The sequence below is a fragment of the Pan paniscus genome, chromosome 1, assembly GCF_029289425.2.
Source record: "Pan paniscus chromosome 1, NHGRI_mPanPan1-v2.0_pri, whole genome shotgun sequence".
Taxonomy (NCBI): Eukaryota; Metazoa; Chordata; class Mammalia; order Primates; family Hominidae; genus Pan; species Pan paniscus.
In genome coordinates, this window is record NC_073249.2 from 73,506,202 (window position 1) to 73,531,700 (window position 25,499).

At 39.7% G+C, this 25,499-nt stretch overlaps 2 protein-coding genes across 8 annotated transcripts in view; one reads left to right on the top strand and one right to left on the bottom strand.

Annotated features, from left to right (window-relative positions):
* PAPPA2 (pappalysin 2) overlaps positions 1 to 9,593 on the bottom strand; it is a 642,477-nt gene extending 632,884 nt beyond the window's left edge. The window contains exon 1 of the mRNA XM_055111171.2: positions 9,455 to 9,593. The gene's annotated coding sequence lies outside the window, so the exon portion shown is untranslated. The remainder of the gene's footprint in view (positions 1 to 9,454) is intronic.
* The window catches only part of COP1 (COP1 E3 ubiquitin ligase), a 277,806-nt gene continuing 252,310 nt past the window's right edge, over positions 4 to 25,499 (top strand). For 3 of the 7 annotated variants that reach the window (XM_034941236.3, XM_063598396.1, XM_034941231.3), the window contains exon 1: positions 5 to 10,752. In XM_034941236.3, coding sequence (XP_034797127.1) covers positions 10,346 to 10,752 — 407 coding nt within the window. In that variant the 5' untranslated portion in view covers positions 5 to 10,345. Of the gene's footprint in view, positions 10,753 to 25,499 lie in introns of all 7 variants that reach the window. The other 4 variants (XM_034941240.4, XM_008978351.4, XM_063598401.1 and 1 more) reach the window with 4 other exon arrangements.

Here is a 25,499-nt window from a genome sequence, read left to right on the forward strand (position 1 = left end):
AATAAACTGGCATCCAGGTAAAATAGTCTCTGATCTATCTGATCACATCACCCGTTTGCCTCACTTCCCCACACCTGGTTCTTTCTAGCTTTGTTTACTCCTTATAAAAGAAAAACTCTTTTTTCCTAAATCTCAAGTCACTTGTAGACCTGTGGTCAAAGCATTTTTCCCACTACGATTTTTGCCCCCTAATGCAATAATTCTTTTGAATAAAGTCTCTCCTTATAAAGTCTGGATTTGACTTTTATTCCACAGTCTCCCGAATAATTTATCTTGCTATTGCCTACCCTGTGATATCCCAAACCTAAGGGTTTCAGGTTTTATGATTAACCTTAATACTCAAGATAAAATGATGAGACACCACATGGAGCAGATTGCTGCGGTTGCAGCTGAGGTCCTTGTAGACGCATTAGCCTCCAGCCAATCCAGCAGCAGATTACAGACATAGAAGGGAGTCCCAGGGAGACCTAAAGGATTTCCCATCTGAGCTCAGTAAAAATTGCCGAAGTGTGGAGTCATGAACTATATAAGAGAATGTTGTTTAAGCCTCTAAGCTTATGTATGCTTGTTATGCAGCAATAGATTAAGGGTATATTGACTGAATATATGAATGAATGAAAGAATGAACAAAAATCAATCTGGAGACTGTGCTGACTCCTAAGTAAGAAGGGAAACAAGGATCTCCATAGCAGATTGTTACTGGGGCTTCTGATCCAAGATGATATATAGTATGTGATCTGACACAGATGAAAAAAAGTCTTTTGAGTGTATTTTTGAAACATCAGTTGCTATGGGGGTGTTTGGAAGTGTATCAAATGGTGTCACCCACTAAAAATATGGAGTCATGATATTAAGAGAATACTAGTGAGTTCTTAGTGAGTCATGCATTCACCCTAGTCTAAAAAATATCTTCATAATGTTGTAAAGACAAGTCAAAATTACATAGAAAGTTGGATTAGTTTTTTAAGGCACTTGTAAAACGTGAGGGTATATTAATTCAACATCTATTCAGTAAAAATACAATAACCCTTCCCTTTATATACCAGGTACTTTACTGGATGCTGGGAATAAACCAGTAAAGACATAGTCATCAAAATCAAGAATCTGAGTTGAACTGAAAGATACTGACAATTACAACAGTAAATGCAAGGACAGCAGTTAAGGAATCTATTGTCTATGTAACTTTATATTTTGGGATAGCACTAAGATCAGACATGGCTGGATTCAAGGCTGAAATGATGTGGTCAGAATTTAACTTCCCTCCCTTCCTCCCTCCATTTCTCTCTCTCTCTTTCTTTTTTTTTTTTTTTTTTTTGAGACAGAGTCCCACTCTCTTGCCCAGGCTGGAGTGCAGTGGCACGGTCTCAGCTCACTGCAACCTCCACCTCCTGGGTTCAAGCAGTCCTCCTGCCTGAGCCTCCCAAGTAGCTGGGACTAATTTTTTTATTTTTACGGGCTATTTTTTGTATTTTTAATAGAGATGGGGTCCAGCTAATTTTTGTATTTTTAGTAGAGATGGGGTTTCACCATGTTGGCAAGGCTGGTCTTGAACTCCTGACCTCAGGTGATCCACCCACCTCGGCTTCCCAAAGTGCTGGGGTTATAGGCGTGAGCCACTGCACCCAGCCATCTCCATTTGTTAACTCTGCTTTCCTCTGTTGGTCTCATTCAGGGGTTCCACATGGTAGCAAGATGGTACCAAGATGGTGGAAACAGTTTCAATCCCAATCTGAAGATCTCTTATGCTTCAGATCCAATGAGAAAAACAACAACAACAACAACAACAACAACAAACAAAACACAAGCTCCTCTTTCTTGAATCATTTGCTCATCCTTGAACCAATCTCTCAGGAAGGCATTGTGAATGTGATTCACTGGTTTAAACCTGGATTATATGCTACACTTCCTGGAGTTTTTGGCTCTGTTCAGAACCACATGGACAGAAAAATAAGAAAGAGCACAGATCCTCAAATGTTACCAGAAGTAAGGCAAATGGATGGTGGGGGCCAAAACACAATCAATGTGCACTATATAGAGCCTAGGGTTTGTCTTTCTCATTTACCGCAAAATTTTACACACATTTATCATTTGTCTTTTTTTTTTTTTTTTTCTGAGACAGGGTCCCACTATACTGCCCAGGTTGGACTCAAACTTCTGGACTCAAGGGATCCTCCTGCCTCAGTCTCCTGAGTACCTGGGACTAAAGATGTGTACCACTGCACCTGGCTTGGTTTACCTTTTTATGCTGGCCTTTGTCTTTGACATATGTGTGTTTAATTTTTATTGTTCTTAATGTTGCTAAATATGTCCTTCTTTTTCTTACTGATTATTTTAGGACATTTAGCCAAATTCTCCATAATTCTCACCACAACATTAATTGCTTGTGCATTTTCTTCTCATGAGGAAAAAATGGAAATAAACTGTGACTCAATATTGTTCTCAAGAAAGTTCCACCAAGTTCTGTGTGTGTCTTTCTGAGAAAGATACCTTTTACATTAGTAAAACAAAAGGAACATGTAATTTTACAGTTTTGTTGAATAAAATCTCTACTCAAATTTTAACAGCTACTGTTAAAAATGGCTCTTAGATACCTGTATTAATTTGCTAGGCTGCCATAACAACATACCACACACCAGGTGGTTTAAACACCAGAAATTTATTTTCCCACGTTCTCAAGTCTAGTAGTCCAAGATCAAGTTATCAGAAGATTTGGTTACTCTTGAGGTTTCTCTTAAATGTGTAGTAATTTGTTATGGCAACAATAAAAAGTAATACATTGTGGCTGGCACTGCAGAGGATGCCAATACCAAATTCAGCTTATAATTTCTTCAGAGGTATTTTCAAGATCTAGTTACATCTTGGTACAAACCAAGTGTTTGAGAGTGGTATACAGCAAAGAAAGAATGAGGAATGGTGCATGAGAATCGATTTTTACTTGTGACAGTGGTTCAACAGATTGAAAACTAAGATGTGCTCTTGAATCATCTAAAGTAACATCAAACAGAGATGACCCAGATTTGGCAAGGCAACCCTCAGTTGTTAAATATGGGGGTGGAGCGCCAAGATTTTGGCCATCAGCTTTATTGCTTTGACCTATTTTTTCCAAACTGAAGGCGAAATACCAGTTTCTACTATCTCACAACAAAGTGATAAATGCAAATGCAGTTGATGAGCTGGTTTAATGGTAGATGCTCAGGCGTCTGTGTGAGGGATGACTTACAGTGTGATAAAAGACATACCTGCTGTACCTGAATAAAGCAAATTACGAAAATAAGAATTACCACACTGATTCAGAGAATAAGAGGAATCACTGTCAGAGCAAAGCTTGCTTTACTTCAGATCATCCTCAAAGGTTAAAAATATGCCCCCAAAACTAACTTTTCTTCAAGGTTGCTATATACATCTAATCAAAATTATTGTATCCAAATACTATCCATTCTTCATTCAGGGTTCTTTATACAAGTTCACAATTTAGTGGCACTTTAGCATTCTATTTCTTATATAATTCAGTGGTGTAATTCTTTTGTTGCAGGCTTCTCTCCTGAGAACTTGGGCATGAGTCCAGGGGGATTGGTATGGAAGGCCATCTGAGTACTATTCATCACATTCAAGCTCATTCCTTCTCTCTGATAACCATGATTTATCCCTAAACCAAACTTGTATACATCATTTCTCTTTGCCACCAGTCGAATTTCTTACCATGAAACTTCCAAGTTGCTTAGGTAAAGAACACTCAATCTGTTTAGCATTACTGTACATAACCACACCCATAAAATACTATAGGTTGGGCATAACAAATCAGAACATCCAACATTTTTGAGCACTGACATGAAACCCAAAGGAAATGCTTATTGGAGCATTTTGGATTTCATATTTTTGGATTTGGGATGCTCAGCTGGTATGTGTAATGTAAATTTTTGAAAATCCAGAAAAATCTCAAACATTTCTGGTCCCAAGCATTTCAGATAACAGATCCTCAATGTGTAACAGTATAGGACTGATGCTGTGAACTCAAGTTAGCTCAGAACCTCTTTGGGCCTCAGACACACTGGACCCTTTCCTCCTTTTCCACATAGTACTAATATTATATTTCATCATTTCATGATTTTGTTCTGTCTTGACTATGAACTTATATTAAGTTCATATTACATAGTATAAAAATAACTTCAGGAGTGATAGGAGTCAGTATTAGAAGTGCTATTATTTACACACTACTCAAGGCATTAGGCAGAAAAGTATCACTCACCATCTAGGAAGGAGTCTTGATGCAAATTATAATGGACAATGTACTGTTTTAAACATTCCTTGATTCCAACTATATCCACTTTTCCAGATCACTTTATATTACATTACAGACACAGGTGGTCAAATCCATGCAGCAAAACACTTGTAACATTATCTGCTACGTTTCAATGTGAGGTGAGTTTTTTTCCCCTTCTGCCCTTTAATATCACCTCATAATGACACCAATTGATGTGTTCTTACAGAATTCATTAGACCTAATTTTGTTTTGGCTTATCTTTATGTGGATCTAAACCTTCCTGTACCTTCATAAAATATGTATTAATTCACCATATATAAAACTATTAAATATTTTTCCAATCAATGTTGGTTTTCTTAATCTTAGGCTTTTTTTTTTTTTTTTTTTTTTTAGCTTTCTGTCAGCCCCACCTTAGTGGTGTGATCACAGCTCACTATAGCCTTCAATTCCTGGGCTCAAGTAATCCTCTCTTTTCAACTCCTGAGAAGCCAGGACTAAAGTCATGCATCACCACACTCAGCTAATTTTTAAGTTTTTTTTATAGAGATGGGGTCTTGCTATGTTGCCCAGGCTGATCTTGAACTCCTGGCCTCAAGCAATCCTCCCACCTCAGCCACCCAATGTGCTATTATTACAGACATGAGCCACTGTGCCTGGCCCTGGCCCTCTGTTTAGCCTTTTTTTTTTTTTTTTTGAGACAGAGTCTCACTCTGTTGCCCAGGCTGGAGTGCAGTGGTGCAATCTCAGCTCACCACAACCTCTGCCTCCTGGGTTCAAGGGATTCTCCTGCCTCAGCCTCCTGAGTAGCTGGGACTACAGGCGCGCTCCACCATGCCTGGCTGATTTTTGTATTTTTAGTAGAGACGGGGTTTCACTATGTTGGTCAGGGTGGTCTCATACTCCTGACCTCGTGATCTGCCTGCCTCAGCCTCCCAAAGTGCGGGGATTACAGGTGTGAGCCACTGTGCCAGGCCTAGTTTAGCTTTTTAATACCATCTTCAGTTTATTTTACATTACTAATTTACCAGGACAACCACATTAATAACAAAACTTAACAGGAAACTATTGTTCACTCAGATATTTGGTTAGACAGCAATCTGGGCAAGCAGGTAGTAAACCCTGCAGGTGAGTCAGGAATCTGTTACAAAGGGCAGAGCTAGCTGTAGATGGAAACCAGCAGCCTTATCTTCCTAAAATACATTTGGATAAGACACCTCAGAAATAATGCCTGGAAAGTTCAATCCGCTTGGTAATTCCATTCCATCTTAACTCCATTAGACAGTATCAGTGCTTTTGCTAGAAGACTGGATTTTCTCTGGTCAATTTTTGTGGTTTATATTTAACAACATGATGGTATTCTTTTAACTATGTGGGTTTTGTTTTCATTTTACATTTACTTTCATTTTTTCTTGTTTTCTTCTCCTATTTGTTACTTCTCCTAAGTTGTCTTCCTTCTTGTGTGTTGTGTGTGTTTCACCATGCTTCCTCTTTTTTTCTTCTGCTTTCCCAGAAGATCTTGCCAGTAGAAATTAATAAGGACTGTGTACTTTCAGTCATTACAATTATGTATTCAGCCAGTACATTTATCTGGTACAAAAATGAAGCTCTATTGCATCACATACTCTCAGCTTCTTTTTGTGAATTTAGATTTTATAAAAAATACATTCCAAAGAGGTAATACTAAGCACTGATGATTTTTTTTTCTTTCCCCCTAGGAGACTTCTCAGTTGGGGTCATACTACTTTCTGTCTCAGCCCATTTTCTGCTGCTATAACAGAATACAACAGACTGGGTAATTTATAAAGAAAATAAATTTATTTCTCACAGTTGTGGAGCCTGGGAAGTCCAAGAGCACGGTGCCTGCATATGGGGAGGGTCACCTCATGGTGAAAGGCCCAAGACAGCATGAGAGACAGAGAGGCAAGATGGGAGCCAAACTTATCCAGTTATTAGGAACCCACTCCTGCAATAACTAACAGTACTCCTCATGACCTAATCATGAGACCTCTTGAAGGTCTCAACTCTCAACACTGTTACAATGGCAATTACATTTCAACCTGAGTTTTGGTGGGTACATTCAAATCACAGCAGTCCTCAGCATAAGCAACTTGGAAGGAAACTCTCACTCTGTTGCCCAGGCTGGAGTGCAATGGCACGATCTCGACTCACTGCAACCTCCACCTCCTGGGTTCAAGCCATTCTCCTGTCACAGCCTCCCAAGTAGCTGGGATTGCAGGCATGCGCCACCATGCCTGGCTAATTTTTTACATTTTTAGTAGAGATGGGGTTTTACCATGTTGGCCAGGTTGTTCTCAAACTCCTGACCTCGAGTGATCCACCCACCTCAGCCTCCCAAAGGGCTGGGATTACAGGCGTGAGCCATTGCACCTGGCCTGGAAGGAAACTCTTTCACGTTCTCTACATTATCAATCACAGGACAGTGTTGTGTTTTTTTTTTTTTTTTTTTTTTTTTTTTTTTTTTTTTTTTTTTTTTTTGAGACGGAGTTTCACTCTGTTGCCCAGGCTGGAGTGCAGAGGTGCGATCTCAGCTCACTGCAGCCTCTGCCTCCTGGGTTTCTTGGGTTCAAGCAATTCTCCTACCTCAGCCTCCCAAGTAGCTGGGACTACAGGAGCATGCCACCACTCCCAGCTAATTTTTGTATTTTTTTAGTAGAGTCGGGGTTTCACCATGCCAGCCAGGCTGGTCTCAAACTCCTGACCTCGAGTGACCCACCTACCTCAACCTCTCAAAGTACTGGGATTACAGGCATGAGCCACCGCACCCGGCCAATCACAGTGTTTTCAAAGTGTTAGTCACTTGCCTCAGATTCACCTGGGTGCTGGTACAAATGCATATTCATAAGGTAGAGCTCAGAAATCTGGTTTTTAACAAGCTCTGTAGGTGATTCTTCTGGGCACCGATGTTTGAGAATCATGGGGGAAAGCAATATGTTTAGCAAATAATAGGTCCATAATAACTATTTGATGATGATATACTATGCCCTTAGTAACTTCCAAATATGTCTCTCATGTGCTGAACTTTCTTCTGTGCCTTAACCCTGTGTTTTCAACCACTGCCTATTCTTTGAGTTTTTTTCATCCCACACTCATTCAAAACATTCAAAACTAAACCATCTACTGGACACCTCCAATCTTGTCACTACATTATTGTTACCCAGAAGTCATGTTTGGAGTCATTTCTGTTTGTGTTTCATCATTTTTACTTAATCAACATATTGACCATTGTGTCAAGCACTGATATAGACAGTGATGAATATGACAGATATGGGTCATACTCTCAAGGACGGTAAAGACAGTTTTACAGAGAGTAATTAAACTTTATACCATCAGTTCCTTAGTGTTTTTCTCAGAATATTCCCTTTCTTTGTCACCATCCTAATCTAGAATCTTATCATTTACGCTCGAACTGCTTTAATTTTTCCTAGTCTTTGTTCCTAATTTCCCACCTCTTCTGAAAGATTAATCTCCTAAAAAATTAATCTTTAAAACATTATAAATGTTTTTACCCTACTTAACGCCTAATTTCCGTGAAAGCTGTCATAATCAAAATGGAATTATATGGGCTCGGTGGTACACACCTACAGTTCCAGCTACTTGGGAGGCTGAGGCAGCAGGATTGCTTGAGCCCAGGAATTTGGGGGCTGTACTGTGCTATAGACTTGCCTGTGAACAGTCACTGCATCCCAGCCCCATCTCTTAAACAAAAGGGGGTGGGGGGCCCCATCTCTTAAACAAAAGGGGGTGGGGGCCCCATCTCTTAAACAAAAGGGGGTGGGGGGCCCCATCTCTTAAACAAAAGGGGGTGGGGGGGCCCCATCTCTTAAACAAAAGGGGGTGGGAGGTAGTCACTAATATATTTTTTAAAACACTGAAAAATAGATCAGAGGTCATGAAGAGAAGGGGTCTCATGCTTGCACACCTGATGACAAAAACTATCACAAAAACCTGCAAAAGCCACAATCTTTTTTTTTTTTTGAGATGGAGTCTTGCTCTGTTGCCCAGGCTGGAGCACAGTGGCACGACCTTGGCTCACTCCAACCTCCGCTTTCTGGGTTCAAGCGATTCTCCTGCCTCACACTCTCGAGTAGTTGGGATTACAGGTGCATGCCACCACACCCGGTTGATTTTTGTACAGGGTTTCATCATGTTGGCCAGGCTGGTCTCGAACTCCTGACCTCAGGTGATCCACTCGCCTTGGCCTCCCAAAGTGTTGGAATTACGGGCATCAGCCACCGCACCTGGCCAAAAGCCACAATCTTACACAAAAAATACTTCCGCAAAAACATCTGCCCAGCAACTTCCTGTCCAGTCTCCGACTGGTGTCACCTTGTTATTGATCTTCGTAGCCAAGGATAACGGTTTAAAAACAATTATGTAATTCTCATTTTCTTTAAATTTTAAAAACCTTTGCCTTCCTTTACCTCCTTGAATACGCACGTAGTTTACTAAGTCATGAGTATTTTCACAACACTTCATTCCCAAATAAATATATAAGAATCATAGAATGATAGAATTGAAAAGGATAAAATCACACAGTTGTTTCTAACTCCCACCCCTTAGAATGTGGCAAATGAAATTTTTTTTTTTTTTTTGAGACAGGGTCTCTGTCTCACAGGCTGGAGTGTAGGGATCTCCGCTCCCTACAGCCTCAACCTCCCCAGCTCAAGCAATCCTCCCACATCAGCCTCCCGAGTAGCTGGGACTACAGGCCTGCTGCCACCATGCCCAGCTAATTTTTTGTACTTTTTGTAGAGACGGGGTTTCGCTATCTTGCCCAGGCTGGTCTCTAACCTCAGGTTCAGCCTGATCCTCACCTCCAGGCTCAGGTGATCCGACCCCCTAGGCCTCCCAAGGTGCTGCGATGACAGGCATGAGCCACCGCGCCCGCCTATAATCAATTTTCAATATTCTAAAAAAGCCTACCAGAAATTGTATATTTTCTGGTGGTATTAAATGCTAGGTTTCCTTGTTTTGTGCTAGAATTATATCAGATCCACAATAAACCTAGGTTCTGACTGAGCTGGGTCTGATTGAGCAAAATCTGTTTTCCCATTATTGTTATGTTCAATTTGGCAAACAGCTTTTCAAAATATAGGAGTGAAGTCGTGGTCGAACTAATAAAATTGGTAACACTTGCTACAATGTTTGCAATTCGCAGAAAACCTCACTGACTTCATCTTAACTTATTCCTCACAAAGCTGTGGAATCACCATCAGTAGAGCAGGAGTCGTTGGCTCAATGCAGTGCTGTCTGCAACCGCTCGGAGCTTCTAGGTTCTTTCCGTGGGTCTCCAGCTTACGAGCACCTACATTCCGCGATTCGGAAGCACCTGCCTACCCCTCAGAAGAGAGAGACAGCTCCTTCTTCCCGTTCCGGAATGTGGTGCGTTCGCACGCATGCGTGACTCGGCTACTCCGCGCTTGCGCCGATATTCTCCGCTTGGGGCGGATACCCTGGGTAACCCGTGAGCGTCCGCGCCCGGCGCGCGCCTGCGCAGTCGCTTTTCGAGAGTTTCCGCCCCCTACGTTCTCGTCTTTTAAACCACCCCACCACCTATACCATTCATTCCAGTCTCCTCAATTCTTTCACTGTATTAAGACGGCCTGCCCTCTGGCACGTTTTCTGGAACGAAAGCGGCTTGGGACAGACAGACTCCCTTCGCCAGGGAGCCCCGACCCCGAGGGCGCGCCCTGAGCGTCTGAGCGCAGCCCTGCTGCGTCCCCAGTTGTATCCCCCGCCACGCCCGCCTCTTCCGCCGCTCGCGCGCGCGCGCACGGCCGGCCACGGCGCGCCGGGGTTGGCTGCTACAGGGACCGCGACGGCGGCGGCCTGGACAGCGGTAGTACCTTCTACTCCGCTTTTTTAGTTTCCTCCGCCCCCTCCCGTGGGACGCTGTTGTGTGGTTGCCTTAAAAAAAAAACGCAACTTTATTGTTCCTCAGCCCCACCTCCGGCTCGGCGGGCGTCCTCAGGATGCACTGAGGCTGAGGGGAGGGGAGGCGGCGGAGGGTCGAGGTCGCGGTCCCTCTCCTCCGAGCGCCCGGCTGGAGGGGAGGGAGTCACGATGTCTGGTAGCCGCCAGGCCGGGTCGGGCTCCGCTGGGACAAGCCCCGGCTCCTCGGCGGCCTCCTCGGTGACTTCCGCCTCCTCGTCTTTATCCTCTTCCCCGTCGCCGCCTTCCGTGGCGGTTTCGGCGGCAGCGCTGGTGTCCGGCGGGGTGGCCCAGGCCGCCGGCTCGGGCGGCCTCGGGGGCCCGGTGCGGCCTGTGTTGGTGGCGCCCGCCGTATCGGGCAGCGGCGGCGGGGCGGTGTCCACGGGCCTGTCCCGGCACAGCTGCGCGGCCAGGCCCAGCGCCGGCGTAGGAGGCAGCAGCTCCAGCCTAGGCAGCGGCAGCAGGAAGCGACCTCTGCTCGCCCCCCTCTGCAACGGGCTCATCAACTCCTACGAGGACAAAAGCAACGACTTCGTATGGTGGGTTTGAAGAGCACTCCCTCCTTGTCCCTAAATTATGAGTTTCTGCCGCTTAGGCTTGGGGGCGGGGGGTCTGGTGTGGGGGTGGCTTGTTGGAGAGCTTGGGATACTGGTGCTGTGGTGGTGTCTGCAGAGGGAATCGAGCGTTTGCAGGCATTCGAGCTCCTGGTTGGTGGGGTGAAGGAATGTTGGAGTAGCGAGGCAGGGTGGGGATAACAAAGAGGTAGGTAAGTGTTGCTGAGGAGGAAGTGAAGGGAGTTTAAAGAATGACGAGGGAAGAGGTGGAAGGTCAAATAAATGGTTTTGGATAACAAAGTTGGCAAAGAGGTTGAGTCTTAAAATTTTTGGCTCTCTGATGAATTGAGCACTCAGTCAATCAGGAGTACTTGTTGAGATGAATGAAATTTGCAAATGGAGAGGACTAAGCTTCCTGGGATGCAGAGGGGTGGAGTTGGTCAAAATTTATTTGAAGTATGGTAGATGATGCTGTAAACATAAGCATGGATGTCTTATAAAGACATGCTTTTTATAATAATGTAAGTACCTATCGTATGTATGTGTAAATGTCTTCTTCCATTTCAAAGGATGGGTCACTTAGGAATCGGCTGTTGAGACGACTGTAGTCAAAGTCTGTTAACAGATTTTTCACTTCTCCACCAAGTGTCTTGAAAAGAGAGAACCACGTTTGTTAAATAACATCCCTGTGTCAGATGTAACTGTACTATACTGGATAACAGAGTATACTGGAACTTCTGACTTGAGAAATGCTAGGTGTAGACATTTTGTCGTCATAGTTGGCATCTTGAATGATAGAGAGTAACATTTAGTCATGACATTTGGGATAGAGAGGTTAGTCATATGAAGTGAAAGGTGGTGCTGTGAGAGTGTTTTGGAATTTTTATTGGGTTTTAGATATTGGTAGGATTATGAGAAGTAATTGCTGTTAGCTAGCTGCTTAAGAAGTGGTAGTGTTTCGTACTTTCCTTTTTGAGGAAATTGTTGATCAAATATTAGGCATATAGGAAGTTGGCTGCTTGCACAGTCATTATGAGGGAAGTTGATTCAGATCAGGGTTGAAGATGGTCTGAGTTGGTGTTATTAAATAAGATAGAGCTAGAAGTTGGAACTGTTAGGAAAGTTATTGATTAGACTTACGGTTTCTAGTTCCTGCAGAAAAATGATGTCTTTATTCACCTTTCTGCTTTTTTGTACGTTATTTTGGATAGAATTAATCTGTTTTTCATTGAACATTTGGGCTGTAATATGATTGTTCTTTATAAATAAGCAGTTTATGGTTGGGGCTGAGAAGTGTTTGCACTTCTACACAGTCGATAGTGCGAGTAGCTAATAAGCTAATAAAACAAAGTGGAGTGTGCATAATTTAGTTGTCTTTTTAGCCACTGTTTGCATTTTAATTTTTAGTATACTTAACGAACACAAACATGTTAGCCTCCGTGTAAGTACACTAAAATAAAGTAAAAGATGTGAGGAATAAGGAATCGATCATTGTCATTCAAGAGATACTTGTATGACATTCACTGTCGGCCAGGCACCATATGAAGTTCAGTGCACTGCAGGCTATGCTATAGGGAATTGGGAACTCTTTTTTTAAAAGAGTAAAAATTTGTATTTGAGACGGAGTCTTGCTCTGTCACTCAGGCTGGAGTGCAGTGGCACCGTCTTGGCTCACTGCCACCCCCGCCTCCCGGGTTCAAGCAATTCTCCAGCCTCAGCCTCCCGAGTAGTAGCTGGGATTACAGGCACCTGCCACCACACCTGCCTAATTTTTTGTATTTTTAGTGGAGACGGGGTTTCACCATGTTGGCCAGGCAGGTCTTGAACTCCTGACCTCAGGTGATCTGCTCGCCTCGGCCTCCCAAGGTGCTGGGAGGGATTACAGGTGTGAGCCACCGTGGTCCTGAGTATTTCACTTTCTAAGAATCTCATTAGTTAATTATTTCTTTTTCTGGTGAGGTTTAATATTCAGAAGAATTAATTAATGAGAATCTGATTTAAAACTCAAGCCAGGTTTGATTTTGTCCAGACTCTTGGGGTAGGATGATATGGATTAGGCAAGGCCCAAGGAATCCTTTTTTTCTTTTTTTTTCCCCCCCGTTTGGCTGTGGGTCTTGTCTTGTATGCCCCAAGGTCAAACTGTGAACCAATTCAAATTATTCTATGCTTTTATATTTAAACGAAGCCCAAGTTCAAATAATGATAATTTCTTATTCATTTATGGGACATTTTAAAGATATGCTTATGCTTCACATTTTATTTTATCCTTAGAACAATTCTGTGATGTTATATATAACTTATTTTTAATACAATACTAATTATTTTCTCATTGAGGCACAGAGAAGTAATTTTGTTTCTCGTTGGACAGGTAAGGACAAAATGAGAACTCAGATTTCCCAGTTCTCAACTTTGTGTTTTCTTTGTGTGCAATTAGAGAGTTTCAGATCTGTAAGTTCGAGTACGTGTATTTAGCCCAGTGGTTCTTAAACGGCACAGATTGGAGGAGAAGCAGCTGTTTCATAATCATATGAGATAAATGTTTTATCCCTCACCACTCCCTTTTCTTACCTGCCCACATCCCAAGAGGACGTACCTGAATTGGAGGCTGGGGTGGGTGGTGTAATTTGCATATGCTCCCCTGGTGATAGGGACCTGTCCTTCTCCCCTCCTTGAGAACTGTTGATTTAAATAGTCACGTACCTAATTTCAGTAATAAACATTGGCCTCTCCTGACTTATATTTGAAAGTAAGTTTATATTTAATTGAAGAATTCATAAACATTTTAGGGGTTTAGGTTGCATTTTTATATTTTATTTTACACAAAAGATTGAAGGTATTATCAAGTTGAATAATTTTAACAGTGTTTTATTGATGGAGAATCTAATACAGGACAGTAGGATTTAGCTTGACATTGGATACATCTTCAACATTCAGAGGAAGTCTGTTATTTTGTTTTTTGCAAAATTTTCTTACGGTTCCTTTAACTAGACTATGAGTCTGGTCTGTATTTGAAAGACGACTTCTGTTTTTTATACGGACTTCTTTTTTAAACAATTCTATAACTACTGCCTTTGTATTAGCTTTTCCAGCTATCTCAAATGAAGTTTTCTACCTCTGCAAGTCCCAGCCATTCTTGCAGCAGAAGTATACGTTTGCATGTAGATAGTAAGCTCTTTATGAGAAGGTTGACTTTTTTTCTTTTTTTTTGAGACGGAGTCTCGCTCTGCTGCCCAGGCTGGAGTGCAGTGGCGCGATCTCGGCTCACTGCAAGCTCCGCCTCCCGGGTTCACGCCATTCTCCTGCCTCAGCCTCCCGAGTAGCTGGGACTACAGGCGCAGGCCACCCCGCCCGGCTAATTTTTTGTATTTTTAGTAGAGGCGGGGTTTCACTGTGTTAGCCAGGATGGTCTCGATCTCCTGACCTCATGATCCGCCCGCCTCTGCCTCCCATAGTGCTGGGATTACAGGCGTGAGCCACCGCGCCCGGCCGAGAAGGTTGACTTTTAATCATCTGCTTGATAGAAAATAGGATCTACATTAAATAGATCTACCATTCAGTAAATATGTGATTGCCTATTTTGTGTTAAACTAAGAATCTCTCTTCTTAAGGAGCTCATGATTTAATTCGAAGAATGGCTTTTAACTGTGTAATTATAATATCATAACCTGGTATCATTGCCTCTCTTAGTGTCATGACAGATGTTAGTACCATTCCTTTTTCTTAGTGCCATGGCAGATGTTAAATACTCTAATGGACTATGCATAGTACAATATATAGCCATTACCTATTAATTACATTTTAGCAGTAAAAATGAAGCCTGTTGACCATTCTTGTTAATATAACTGGTTTCCAATTTTTTTTTTTTCCTTTTTTTGAGACAGGGCTCTCCCTATGTTGCCCAGGCTAGTCTCAAACTCCTGGGCTCAAGCAATCTTCATGTCTTAGCCTCTCAAGCAGCGGGGATTAGAGACAAGTGCCACCACCTGTAATCCCAGGATATTTTTAATAGTCTGAAAAACACGTGGCTCTGTTTTTCAGACTATTAAAAAGTGAGGGTGGGCACCTTGGTTCACGCCTGTAATCCCAGCCCTTTGGGAGGCCAGGGCAGGAGGATTACTTGAACCCAGGAGTTTGAGACCATCCTGGGCAACATGACGAAACCCCATCTCTACAAAAAATACAAAAATTAGCCTGTGTGGTGGCTTGTGCCTGTAGTCCCAGCTACTCAAGAAGCTGAGATGGGAGGATCACTTGAGCCTGTGAGGTCGAGGCTGCAGGGAGCTATGATCACACCACTGCACTCCAGCCTGGACGACAAAGTGAGACCCTGTCTCCAAAAAAAAAAAAAAAAAAAAAAGTGAACTAGAACGTATCATAGAATCTGTCGTAATAAAGACAGTAACAGTTTGTGCAGCAATGTATGTGGAATGTATTTCTCACTGGGTACACTGGTAAAATTTTTTTTAAAGTCACTGAATTATAGGACTGAATTTCCTCTGATAGGAAAGTGGAAAGTTTAAGTGGCTTTTCTTTTTAGACCATTGTGAGCTTATAAATATAGGACTAAATGTAATTTAAAGAGCTGTTAAAAGCATGTTCAGTTACTGGAATAAACCAGCATTTATTATATTATTATAGTAACATCTGTCAAGAACTTATTTGAATCTGCAAAAGTCAAACTTGATGCTTCTTTTGCTTTATAATACATGTGCCATTTGGATGTCAATGATGAAACATACTCTGCAGGAGATGATGTCATATTTTATCAGACCTATTGGTACTGTCAGACCTGTGAACTATCAGATGGTGGGGCATCAGCATCAATGGTAGCAGGAGACTTCTATGGGTGAATTAAATGGTAGAGAAAATAGATGATCATGAAACAGGATAGGAAGACTATTAACTTGGAATTGTAGTCTATAAATTGAGAAGAAGGTACTTGTGCAATAGTAGTTCATTACTAAAGAATGTGTTGATAAGCAGTTATCTTTTCCTTTTACAAATCTTTATACCTTTTCTGATAATGAGCCAACATTACATAGGTGGATATGTTCCATCTAAGAACTGTTACTGATTAAAGTAACTGTAGCCTTAAACCTTGTTGCTTACTTTTCCTTCTTGTATGTGTATGTTTTTTCTTAATGGTGACTTTTTCGTATTTTATATAATTATTTTAACCTGCTACCCTTTTCCTCAGAAAACTTCCACAGCTTGGGAGGAAAGGCTTTTTTGACGGTGGAATTAGCCCATCGTCTTTTTCTTGTTAAAATTTGTATTACAGGGTGAGTATCCTCTATCTGAAGTGCTTGAGACCAGAAGTGTTTTGGATTTTAGGGGTTTTTTTGGTTTTTGTTTTCGAATTTTAGAATATTTAAATTGTATTTACCAGGTTAGCATCCTTAATCTGAAAAATCTGAAATCCAAAATGCTCCAGTGAGCATTTCCTCTGATAGTCATGTTGGCACTGAAAAAATTTTTGATTTTGCATGATTTTGGATTTCAGATTTTCAGATTAGGGATATTCAACCTGTATACCAAATAAAATGTTTTTTAAGTTGGGCATGATGGTGCATGCTTGTAGTCTCAGCTCCAGGAGTTTGAGTCCATCCTGGGCAATGTAGTGAAACTCTGCTAAATTGTTTTTAAAGTTCTTGATCTGTTTTTATATGTGATGTTGTATGTAGGACAAAATTCTGTAAGCATTCAGGTTTTTGTGCAGACTTGCCTTTGCCCTCCACCTTACTTGTTCTTTGTCCTCTTTCTTTATGTGTGTATGAGCCAAGTTCTATTCAGATAGGTTGGTACTTTCTCAAACAATATATTCACTGAGAGTAACATGTTTTTCTTTATACTTAAAATATGTTAGTTGTCCTTTCATTTTTCACAATTAAGTTTTATGAACTGATTTTGCTTCTGTTTCTATATAAAGTGAAACATAGAATGCAGTAGGTGATCTGATTTCTGTTTATTGTATTTCTGGTGTAACCATTGGGAATCCATCTTTCTTTCCTAATCTGTGTGGTTTGGGGTGGTACATTTTTTCCCCAAATTCAGAATTGGAACACATGATCCATGCTCAAGTGTCTAGTGCATTGGAATCCTCTGTCTTTAGTATTAATTCACGGATGGGCATTTGGCTCTAAATAGAGATAATGAGACAAAGTAGGCTTTGTAAAAATTACGACTGTTTTGGGGGTTCTTTTAGATATTTGAAACTCAAACGTTCATAAATGCCAAGTCCATTCAAGTGAAGATGGAATGTGTTGTACTGACAATTAGTTTGGGACAAATACTCATAATAATAAGTGCTCAAATATAAATTGCTATTTGCCAGGCACTATTTTAAAGGTTTTACGTTACTTGTTTAATCTTCACAACAACTGTTTGCTGTAGATACTCTTATAGTTCCCATTTTGTAGATGAGGAAATGTGGCCCATAGAGGTTATATAACTTGTCTCAGTTACACAGTTAATAATGGTGGTACCAGTATTTATATTCAGACAATTTGGCTCAGAGGTCAGGTTCTTAACCACTATTACAAATGGTTACCCAAGTTAACCACCCATTTCCTTGCCTTTATTTAGAGTTTGATTTTGTTTAAAATTAGCTTTACTAAGTTATAATTTGCATAAAATAAGTCACTGGTCATAAGTGTGTAGTTGAATGAGTTTTGACACGTGAATACACCTGTGCAGTCACCACCCTAGTGAAGATATGATACATTTCCAGAAAGTTCACTTTTGCCAGCACTTCATACTCTGTGTCTACCTTCACACCTAACACCTGGCAACCAGTGATCTGCTTTGCATTGCTGTCATTTTGCCTTTTCTGGAATTTCATATTAATGGAGTCCTTTAGTAGGTAGTCTTTTGTGTCTGGTTTCTTTCGTTTGGTATAATGTTTTTGAAATACACTGATGATGTTGAATGTACTGTTTTTTTCTTTTAAATGCTTAGTATTATCCCATTATATGGATATAACATGAACTGCTTATATATTTGCTAGTTAAAAGATTTTTGACTTGTTTCTAGTTTTTGGCTATTATTTAGAAAATTCTGTAAGCATTCAGGTTTTTGTGCAGACACGTCTTCACATTTTTAGGGTAAAAATATCTAGTAGTGAATTGCGGGGTTCTCTGCCAAGTGTATGTTTAGTTTTAAAATAAACTGCAAAACTTTTTAAAAACTGCCTCTACCATTTTGCATTTCTTTTTTTTCTTTTTTTGAGATGGGAGTCTCATACTGTCGCCCCAGCTGGAGTGCAGTGGCACGATCTCGGCTTGGTGCAACCTCTGCCTCCTGGGTTCAAGCAATTCTCCTGCCTTAACCTCCCGAGTAGCTAGGATTACAGGCGCCCGCCACCATGCCAAGCTAATTTTTTGTATTTTTAGTAGAGATGGGGTTTCACTATGTTGGCCGGGTTGGTCTCGATCCCTGGACCTCATGGTCCCCACGCCTCGGCCTCCCAAAGTGCTGGGATTACAGGTGTGAGCCACCACACCCGGCCACCATTTTGCATTTCTACCAGCAACAATTAAAAGTTCTTTTATTTGGTTTGTATTTATTTCTTGTATTGTTTTATTTGTTTTTAATTGTTTCACATCCTTGCCAGTGCTCAGTGTTTTCAGTCTTTTAAATGTTAGTCATTTTTGTGGATATGTAGTTTTATCACATTGTTATGTAACATTTTTATGTGCTTATTTTTCATTTGCATATCTTTTGTGAAATGTCTGTTTTGATCTTTGGCCCATTTTTTTCCCTTAAAATTGCATGTCATCTTGCGTTGTAAGTGTTCTTTATATATTCTGCATACATCTTTTGTCAGACCTGTGTATTGTGGTATTTTCTCTTAGTCTGTTGGTTATCTTTTCATTTTCTTAATAATTTTTTAAAGCGCAAAAGTTTTTTCTTTTTTCTAATGTATCGATAAAGTTTTCAGTTTTAAGTCCAAATTGATTTTTATTATTTTTAATTTTTGTGTTCTAGCTAAGAAGTTATCTAACATGAAATTAGAAAACATTCTCTTGTATATTTTCTACTAGAAGATTTATAGTTTTCTTATGGTTATGATCCACTTCAAGTTAGTTTTTATACACTGTGTTTGGTAAGGGTTGAAGACTTCATTAATATTATAACATCATTTGTTGAAAAGATCATCTCTGTTCATTGAATTTTCTTGGCACCTTTCTCAAAAATTAACCATATATATGAGTTTATTTCTGCAATTTTTATTCTGTCCCGTTGGTGTATATATGTTTATCCCTACACAAGTGCCACACTGTTTTGATTATGGTATTATTATAGTACATCTTGAAATCAGGTAGTGTAATTTTTATCCTTTATTTCAAAGTTGTTTTGAATATTTATGTTCTTTGCATTTCCACATAAATCTTAGGATTAGCGTGCCAATTTCTACAAAAAAGGATGTAGGATTTTAATGTTGGTTACTTTGAATCTGTGATTTCATTTGGGAAGATGACATCTTAATATTATCTTTTGAATCATGAACATAGTATATTTCTCCAATTATTTAGGTCTTCTGTAATTTCTCTTAGCAGTGTTTATGCTTTTTAGTTGAGGTTTTTCACCATATTTTTAAAATTTACCCCTAAGTATTTTATGTTTTTGATGGTGTTCTAAATGTTGTTCTTTTAATTTGGATTTCTAATTGTTGCTAGTATGTAAATACACTTTTTTTATGTTGACCTTGTATTTTATGAAATTTTAAGTTTACTTACTAGTTCTAATAATTTTTTGGTAGAACCTATAGGATTTGTAAGAAAACAGTCATGTTATCTGTATATGAATATACTTTTACATCTTTTAAATGTATATGCCCTATTTAAAGAACATACATTAATGGATTTATTTGATTGGGTAATTGTTTAAAAGGATTTTTTGGACCTTTATTAGTGAGTGATACTGGTCTGTGATTTTCTTTTAATTTTTTTCTGGTTTTCATATCACAGTGTATTGGTTTGCTTGGGCTGCCATAACAAAATACAACAGACTAGGTGGCTTAAACAACAGAAATTTATTTTCTCATCGGTCTAGAGACTAGAAGTACAAAACAATGTATAGGCAGATTCGGTTTCTTCTGAGGCCTGTTTCCTTTCTTTTTTTCAAAAGAGGTGGTCTTGCTGTCTCGCCCAAGCTGGAGTACAGTGGCACCATCACACTGCTTACTGCATCCTCGAACTCCTGGGCCCAAGGGATCCTCCTCCCTCATCTTCCTAGTAGCTGGCTCTACAGACATGTGTCACCACACCTGGATAATTTTTATAAGTTTTTAATAGAGATGAGGGTCTTGCCATCTTGCCTAGGTTGGGCCACTTGTTGTTGTGTCGTAGCTTTGTCACCTCTCAGTCTGCATGTTGCCTGTATCTTAGAAGAATACTGGTTGTATTGGATTGGGGTCCACCAATATGACTGTATTTTACCTTGATTATTTCTTTAAAGGCTTTATTTTCAAATGCAAATTCTGCGATACTGGGAGTTAGAATATAGGGATTTTCTTTTGCGAGGGATGGAAATACAATTTAACCCGCAACATAGGTCTTATTGCTGGTTTCACTTTTTCTTTCCCTCCCTCCCTCCCTCCTGTTGGTTTCACTCTTTCTTTCTTTCTCTTTCTTCTTTCTTTTTCTTTTTTTTTTTTTTTTTGCGTAGAGACAGGAGTCTCACTGTGTTGCCCTGGCTGGTCTTGAGCTCCTGGGCTCAAGTGATCTTCCCGTGCTTTGACCTCTCAAAGTGCTGGGATTATAGGCATGAACCACTGTGCCTGGCCAGTGCTGGCTTCTAAAAGACGATATGGAATGTTCCCCTTCTATTTTCTGAAAGAGTTTGTATGAAATTGGTGTTTTTCCTTAAGTGGTTGGTGGAACTTACTAGTGAAGCCATAGTTTTGGGTCTTCATATATTTTGTATGATTTCACTCCTTCCCTTTGTGGGAAGGTTTTTAATTACTAATTCAATTTCTTTAATAGACACTACTCAGGTTCTATATTTCATGAACTTTAGTAGTTTAAGAGTTTCTCCATTACACCCATGTTGCTGAATTTATTGGCATAATAGTAATATACCCCTTATTCTTTTAATGTCTTGGATTTGTTAATGGTGTCCCATCTTTCATTCCTGATATTGATAATTTGTGTTCTTGTGTTTCTTTTTTCCTTGAATGGTTTAGCTAGAGGATTATTAATTTTTTTTAGTCTTTTCAAATGATCAACTTTCATATTATTGATTTTCTATATAGTTTGTTCATTTTCTATTCCACTAATTTTCAGTTTACTTTATAAATTTCTTCTGCTAACTTGGAGTTTCATGTTTTCTTTTCTGGTTTCTTAGTACGAAAGCTTAGATCATTGATTTTTGGCCCTCTTTTCAATAGCAACACTTAATCTTATCAATTTCCCTTTCTAATCCCTACTTTAGCTGTATCTTCAAATTATCAATCAGTTCATAATACTTCTCATTTCCCTTGTGATTTCTTATTTGAAACATGGATTATTCAGAAGTATGTTGTTTAATTTATTTTACCTGTACATGCACAGGTTTGTTACGTGGGTATATTGCGTGATGCTAGTGATCTTGTCACCCAAGTAGTGGACATAGTACGCAACAGGCAGTTTTTCAGCTCCTAACCCCCTCCGTCCCCGATTTTGGAATCCTCAGTGTTTCTTGTTCCCATCTTTGTGTCTGTGTGTACCTAGTGTGTAGCTCCCACTTAAAAGTGAGAACATGTGGTATTTGGTTTTCTGTTTTTGTGTTAATCCGTTTAGGATAATGGACTCCAGCTGCATCCATGTTGCTACAAAGGACATGATTTCATTCCTTTTTATGGCTGCAGTTGTTTAATTTCTAAATGAGAATTTTCTGGGTATCATTCTATGTCTGATTTGTGATATAATTCAACTTTGTTCAGTTAATATAGTTTGTATGATATTAGTCCTTTTGAATTTATAGAGACTCGTTTCATGGTCCACCATAAGCTTTATCTTCGCTAATGGTCCATATGCACTTGAAAAAAATGAGTACTCTGCCATGTGTAGGCTGAGGTTCTATACATGTCAAATAGTAAAGTTGGTTGATGTGTTATTTAAGTTCAGTATATGCCTATTCATTTTCTGTATACTTGTACTGTCAGTTACATATTCTTCAATCATCTCCAGTGCTAACTAGATTTGGCTATGTCTCCTTTTAGTTTTCTCAGCTTTTGCTTCATGTATTTTGAAGCTTACACAGATTTAGAGTTGGTGAATTGATCTCCTTATCATTTTGAAATGTCACTCTTTATTCCTGATAATATTCCTTGTTCTGAAATCTACTTTGATGTTAATATAGCCTCTTCAGCTTCCTTCCTCCCTTCCCTCCCTCCCTCCCTTCCTCTTTCCCTCTCTTCTCCCTCTCCCTCTTTCTCTCCTCTCCCTCTTTCTCTCCTCTCCTTTTTCTCTTCTCTTCTTTGAGACAGGGTCTCACTCTGTCACCCAGGCTGGAGTGCAGTGGCGTGATCACAGCTCACTGCAGCCTCTACCTCCCAAGCTCAAGTGGTCCTCCCACCTCAGCCTCCTGAGAAGCTGAGACCACAGGCATGGGCCACCACATCTGGTTGATTTTTTTTTTTTTTTTTTTTATTTTGTGGAGACAGGGTCTCACCATGGTGCTCAGGTTGATCTCAAACTCCTGGGCTCAAGCGATTCTCCTGCCTTGGGCTCCCATAGTGCTGGAATTACAGGCATGAGCCACTGACCTGGCCTAGCTTTCTTTTCATAAGTGTTTACATGGTATGTTTTTATTCTTCATGTCTATTATGTACGTGTTTTAATATTTAAAGTGGGTTTCTTGTACCCAGAGTATCGTTCAGTCTTCCTTTTTATTTAGTATGACAATCTGCCTTTGTTGTTTTTGTTGTTTGAGACAGAGTCTTGCTCTGTCGCCAGGCTGGAGTGCAGTGGTGTTATCTCGGCTCACTGCAACTTCCTCCTCTTGGGTTCGAGTGATTCTCCTGCCTCAGCCTCCCTAGTAGCTGGGATTATAGGCTCATGCCACCATGCCCAGCTAATTTTTGTATTTTTCGTAGAGATGGGGTTTCACCATGTTGGCCAGGATGGTCTTGATCTCCTGACCTTGTGATCCGCCTGCCTCGGCCTCCCAAAGTGCTGGGATTAGAGGCGTGAGCCACTGCGCCCAGCCAACAGTCTGCCTTTTAGTTGGATTAGCTGGACTGTTTACATTTTAACATAATTATGATGTGCTTGGTTTTGTGTGTACTGTCTTGTTTGCTCTTTGTTTTCTATTTGTCTCTTCTATTTCTTTTCTCTTTTTTTCTTCCTTTCTTGCTTTTGGGATTAATTGGCTATTTTTAAGATTGCCATTTTATTTCCACTATTTGCTTATTAATGATTGTGTGTATTTGGTGGGGGGAAGTGGTTGCTCTGAGGTTTACAATACTGATTTTTAAACTTTTTGTGTTCTACCTTCAAATATTTCATATACGATATAAAAATTTTGCAATAGTATATTTCCATTCGTAGGATCCATTCTGCTACTCCCTTGTTGTCAAAAGTGTTAGTTCTCTATTCCTTTTGTTTAAAAAAATGAGGTGAAATTCTCACAACCCTGAAATACGCCATTTTAAAGTTGTGTTTTTAGTACAGTTGGCAGTGTTTCACAACCATCACCACTGTCTATTTTCAGAACATTTTTATCAGCCCCTAAAGAAACTCTGTACCCATTAAGCACTCTCCTTTTCCTCTTCCCTTAGCAATCACTAATTTACTTTCTGTCTCTGTGAATTTACCTATTCTAGACACTTCATATAAATGCAATCATATAATATACGGTCTTTTGTATCCCATGTCTTTCACTTAACATGTTTCTAAGGCTCATCCATGTTGTGACATGTATCAGCACTTCATTCTTTTTTATGGTTGAGTAATATTCCATTATGTGGGAATATTATTGAATAACATAATAATATTTAAAGTTATTTTAAAATAACATTTTAATATAATTTATATTTCAGTTGATGGACAATTTGGGCTGTTTCCACTTTCTGTCTATTATGAATAATGTTCCCGTGAACATTTGTATATGAGTTTTTGTTTTAACACATGTTTCTAGTCTCTGGGGCATTTACTCACAGTGTAATTGCTAGGTGATATGGTAATTGTGTTTTGCTTTCTGAGTAACTGCCAAACAGTTTTCCATAGTAGCTGCATTACTTTATTTTCCTACTAGCAATGTATAAGGGTTCTAATTTCTCCATATCTTGTCAACACATTGTTTTCCTTTTTGATAACAGCCAACCTAATGGGTGTGAAGTGGTTATTCATTGTGGTTTTGATTTGCATTCCCCTTTTCACTAGTGAGGTTAACCATCTTTTCAAGAGCTTGTTGGCCATTCATTTATTACTCTTTACAGGTTGTGTTTTCATTTTTAATAATTAACTTGTTTCAGACAGAAGTATGTTTCTTGGTAGCCAAAGGGAAGTTAAGGGAAAGTTGTCATCCATATTTTCACTGTTTGAATGCATTTTGTGTAGTGGTATATGCAATATACAGTGTTTAGGTTTTTGTTTCAAGAATAGAAGACTAGTTTAATTGGTACTATATTTTAAATTCAGCACTGTATTTGTGAAATAAAACTTAACTACTGAAACAACTTTTTTAAAAAATTAATCTTAAAAATCAAAGTAGGGATACAAGGAACACATCTCCCATGCATTTTGGAGATTTCTTTCACCCCTGAATAATGGGATGGGGATACTATCTAATGAAATGTATCACACATGGTACCCTGTTCATATTTTCTTATATTGTAATAGAAATTCCTGTTTTTATAGCTCCTCCTATGTAGGCATTTGTTTTTCTTCTGTGTGAACTTGGTATCTTCCCCAGTTGATTGGCCTGTGATTGGGTACTCTTCTGAAATGTGAGCAAAGCATAGCAATTACATCTTACTGGAATTGGCTTGAAAGATATTTTGGCCAATTATATTTTGTGTTTTAGGAATTGGAAATAAAATGAGAAACACTTGAGTTGGCCTAAAGTTCTTGGTGTAGTGTTGGTGCTGAAGGGGCTATATATTGTAAGCGGGTAGTCTTGAGAAGCAGAAAAGTATTAGTCACATTAATGGTGGAGCACTAGTGAAGATCTGTGTCTGTGTTTGAGGCCTGGTACTGTTGTTACTTGTGGTTTACTATGAGAGGATTCTCCTAATTGTTTCACCTGTACCTAACTTATAACTACACAAGACGAATTAAATCTTCTGTTAACTGTAAACCCTTGGTGGTAATTAGAACTGATTCTGTGTTTGGGCAGGAGCCTTGGGAGTGTGTGAATGGAATAAAATCCAGGAAGAGATCAAGAATGTATTGGGGTAAGAGGAATCAGCAGAAATACTTCTTGGCCATATGTAGTTCCCTGATTCAATCTTGCTTTTCTGTTATGGATACCAGAAATTGGTTCACTTGCATTATCTTTTCATGGCTATTACTTGTATTAATCATGGTGTCCTTTCCTTCCTACTCCATTGTGGTCTCATCCTTTTCGAACTTCTGACCCTGAAGCTAGCACATAGTTATTTAGAATCCTTATTTAAAAAATATTTTATTGTTAAATTACAGTCTAAAATGATTGCCGCTATGCTATTCTTTTGCTTCCTTACCTCTCTTCTCCTTATTCATAGAGCCTGTGACTTAAGGCAGTGTTAAACACAGGTCTTGATAGAG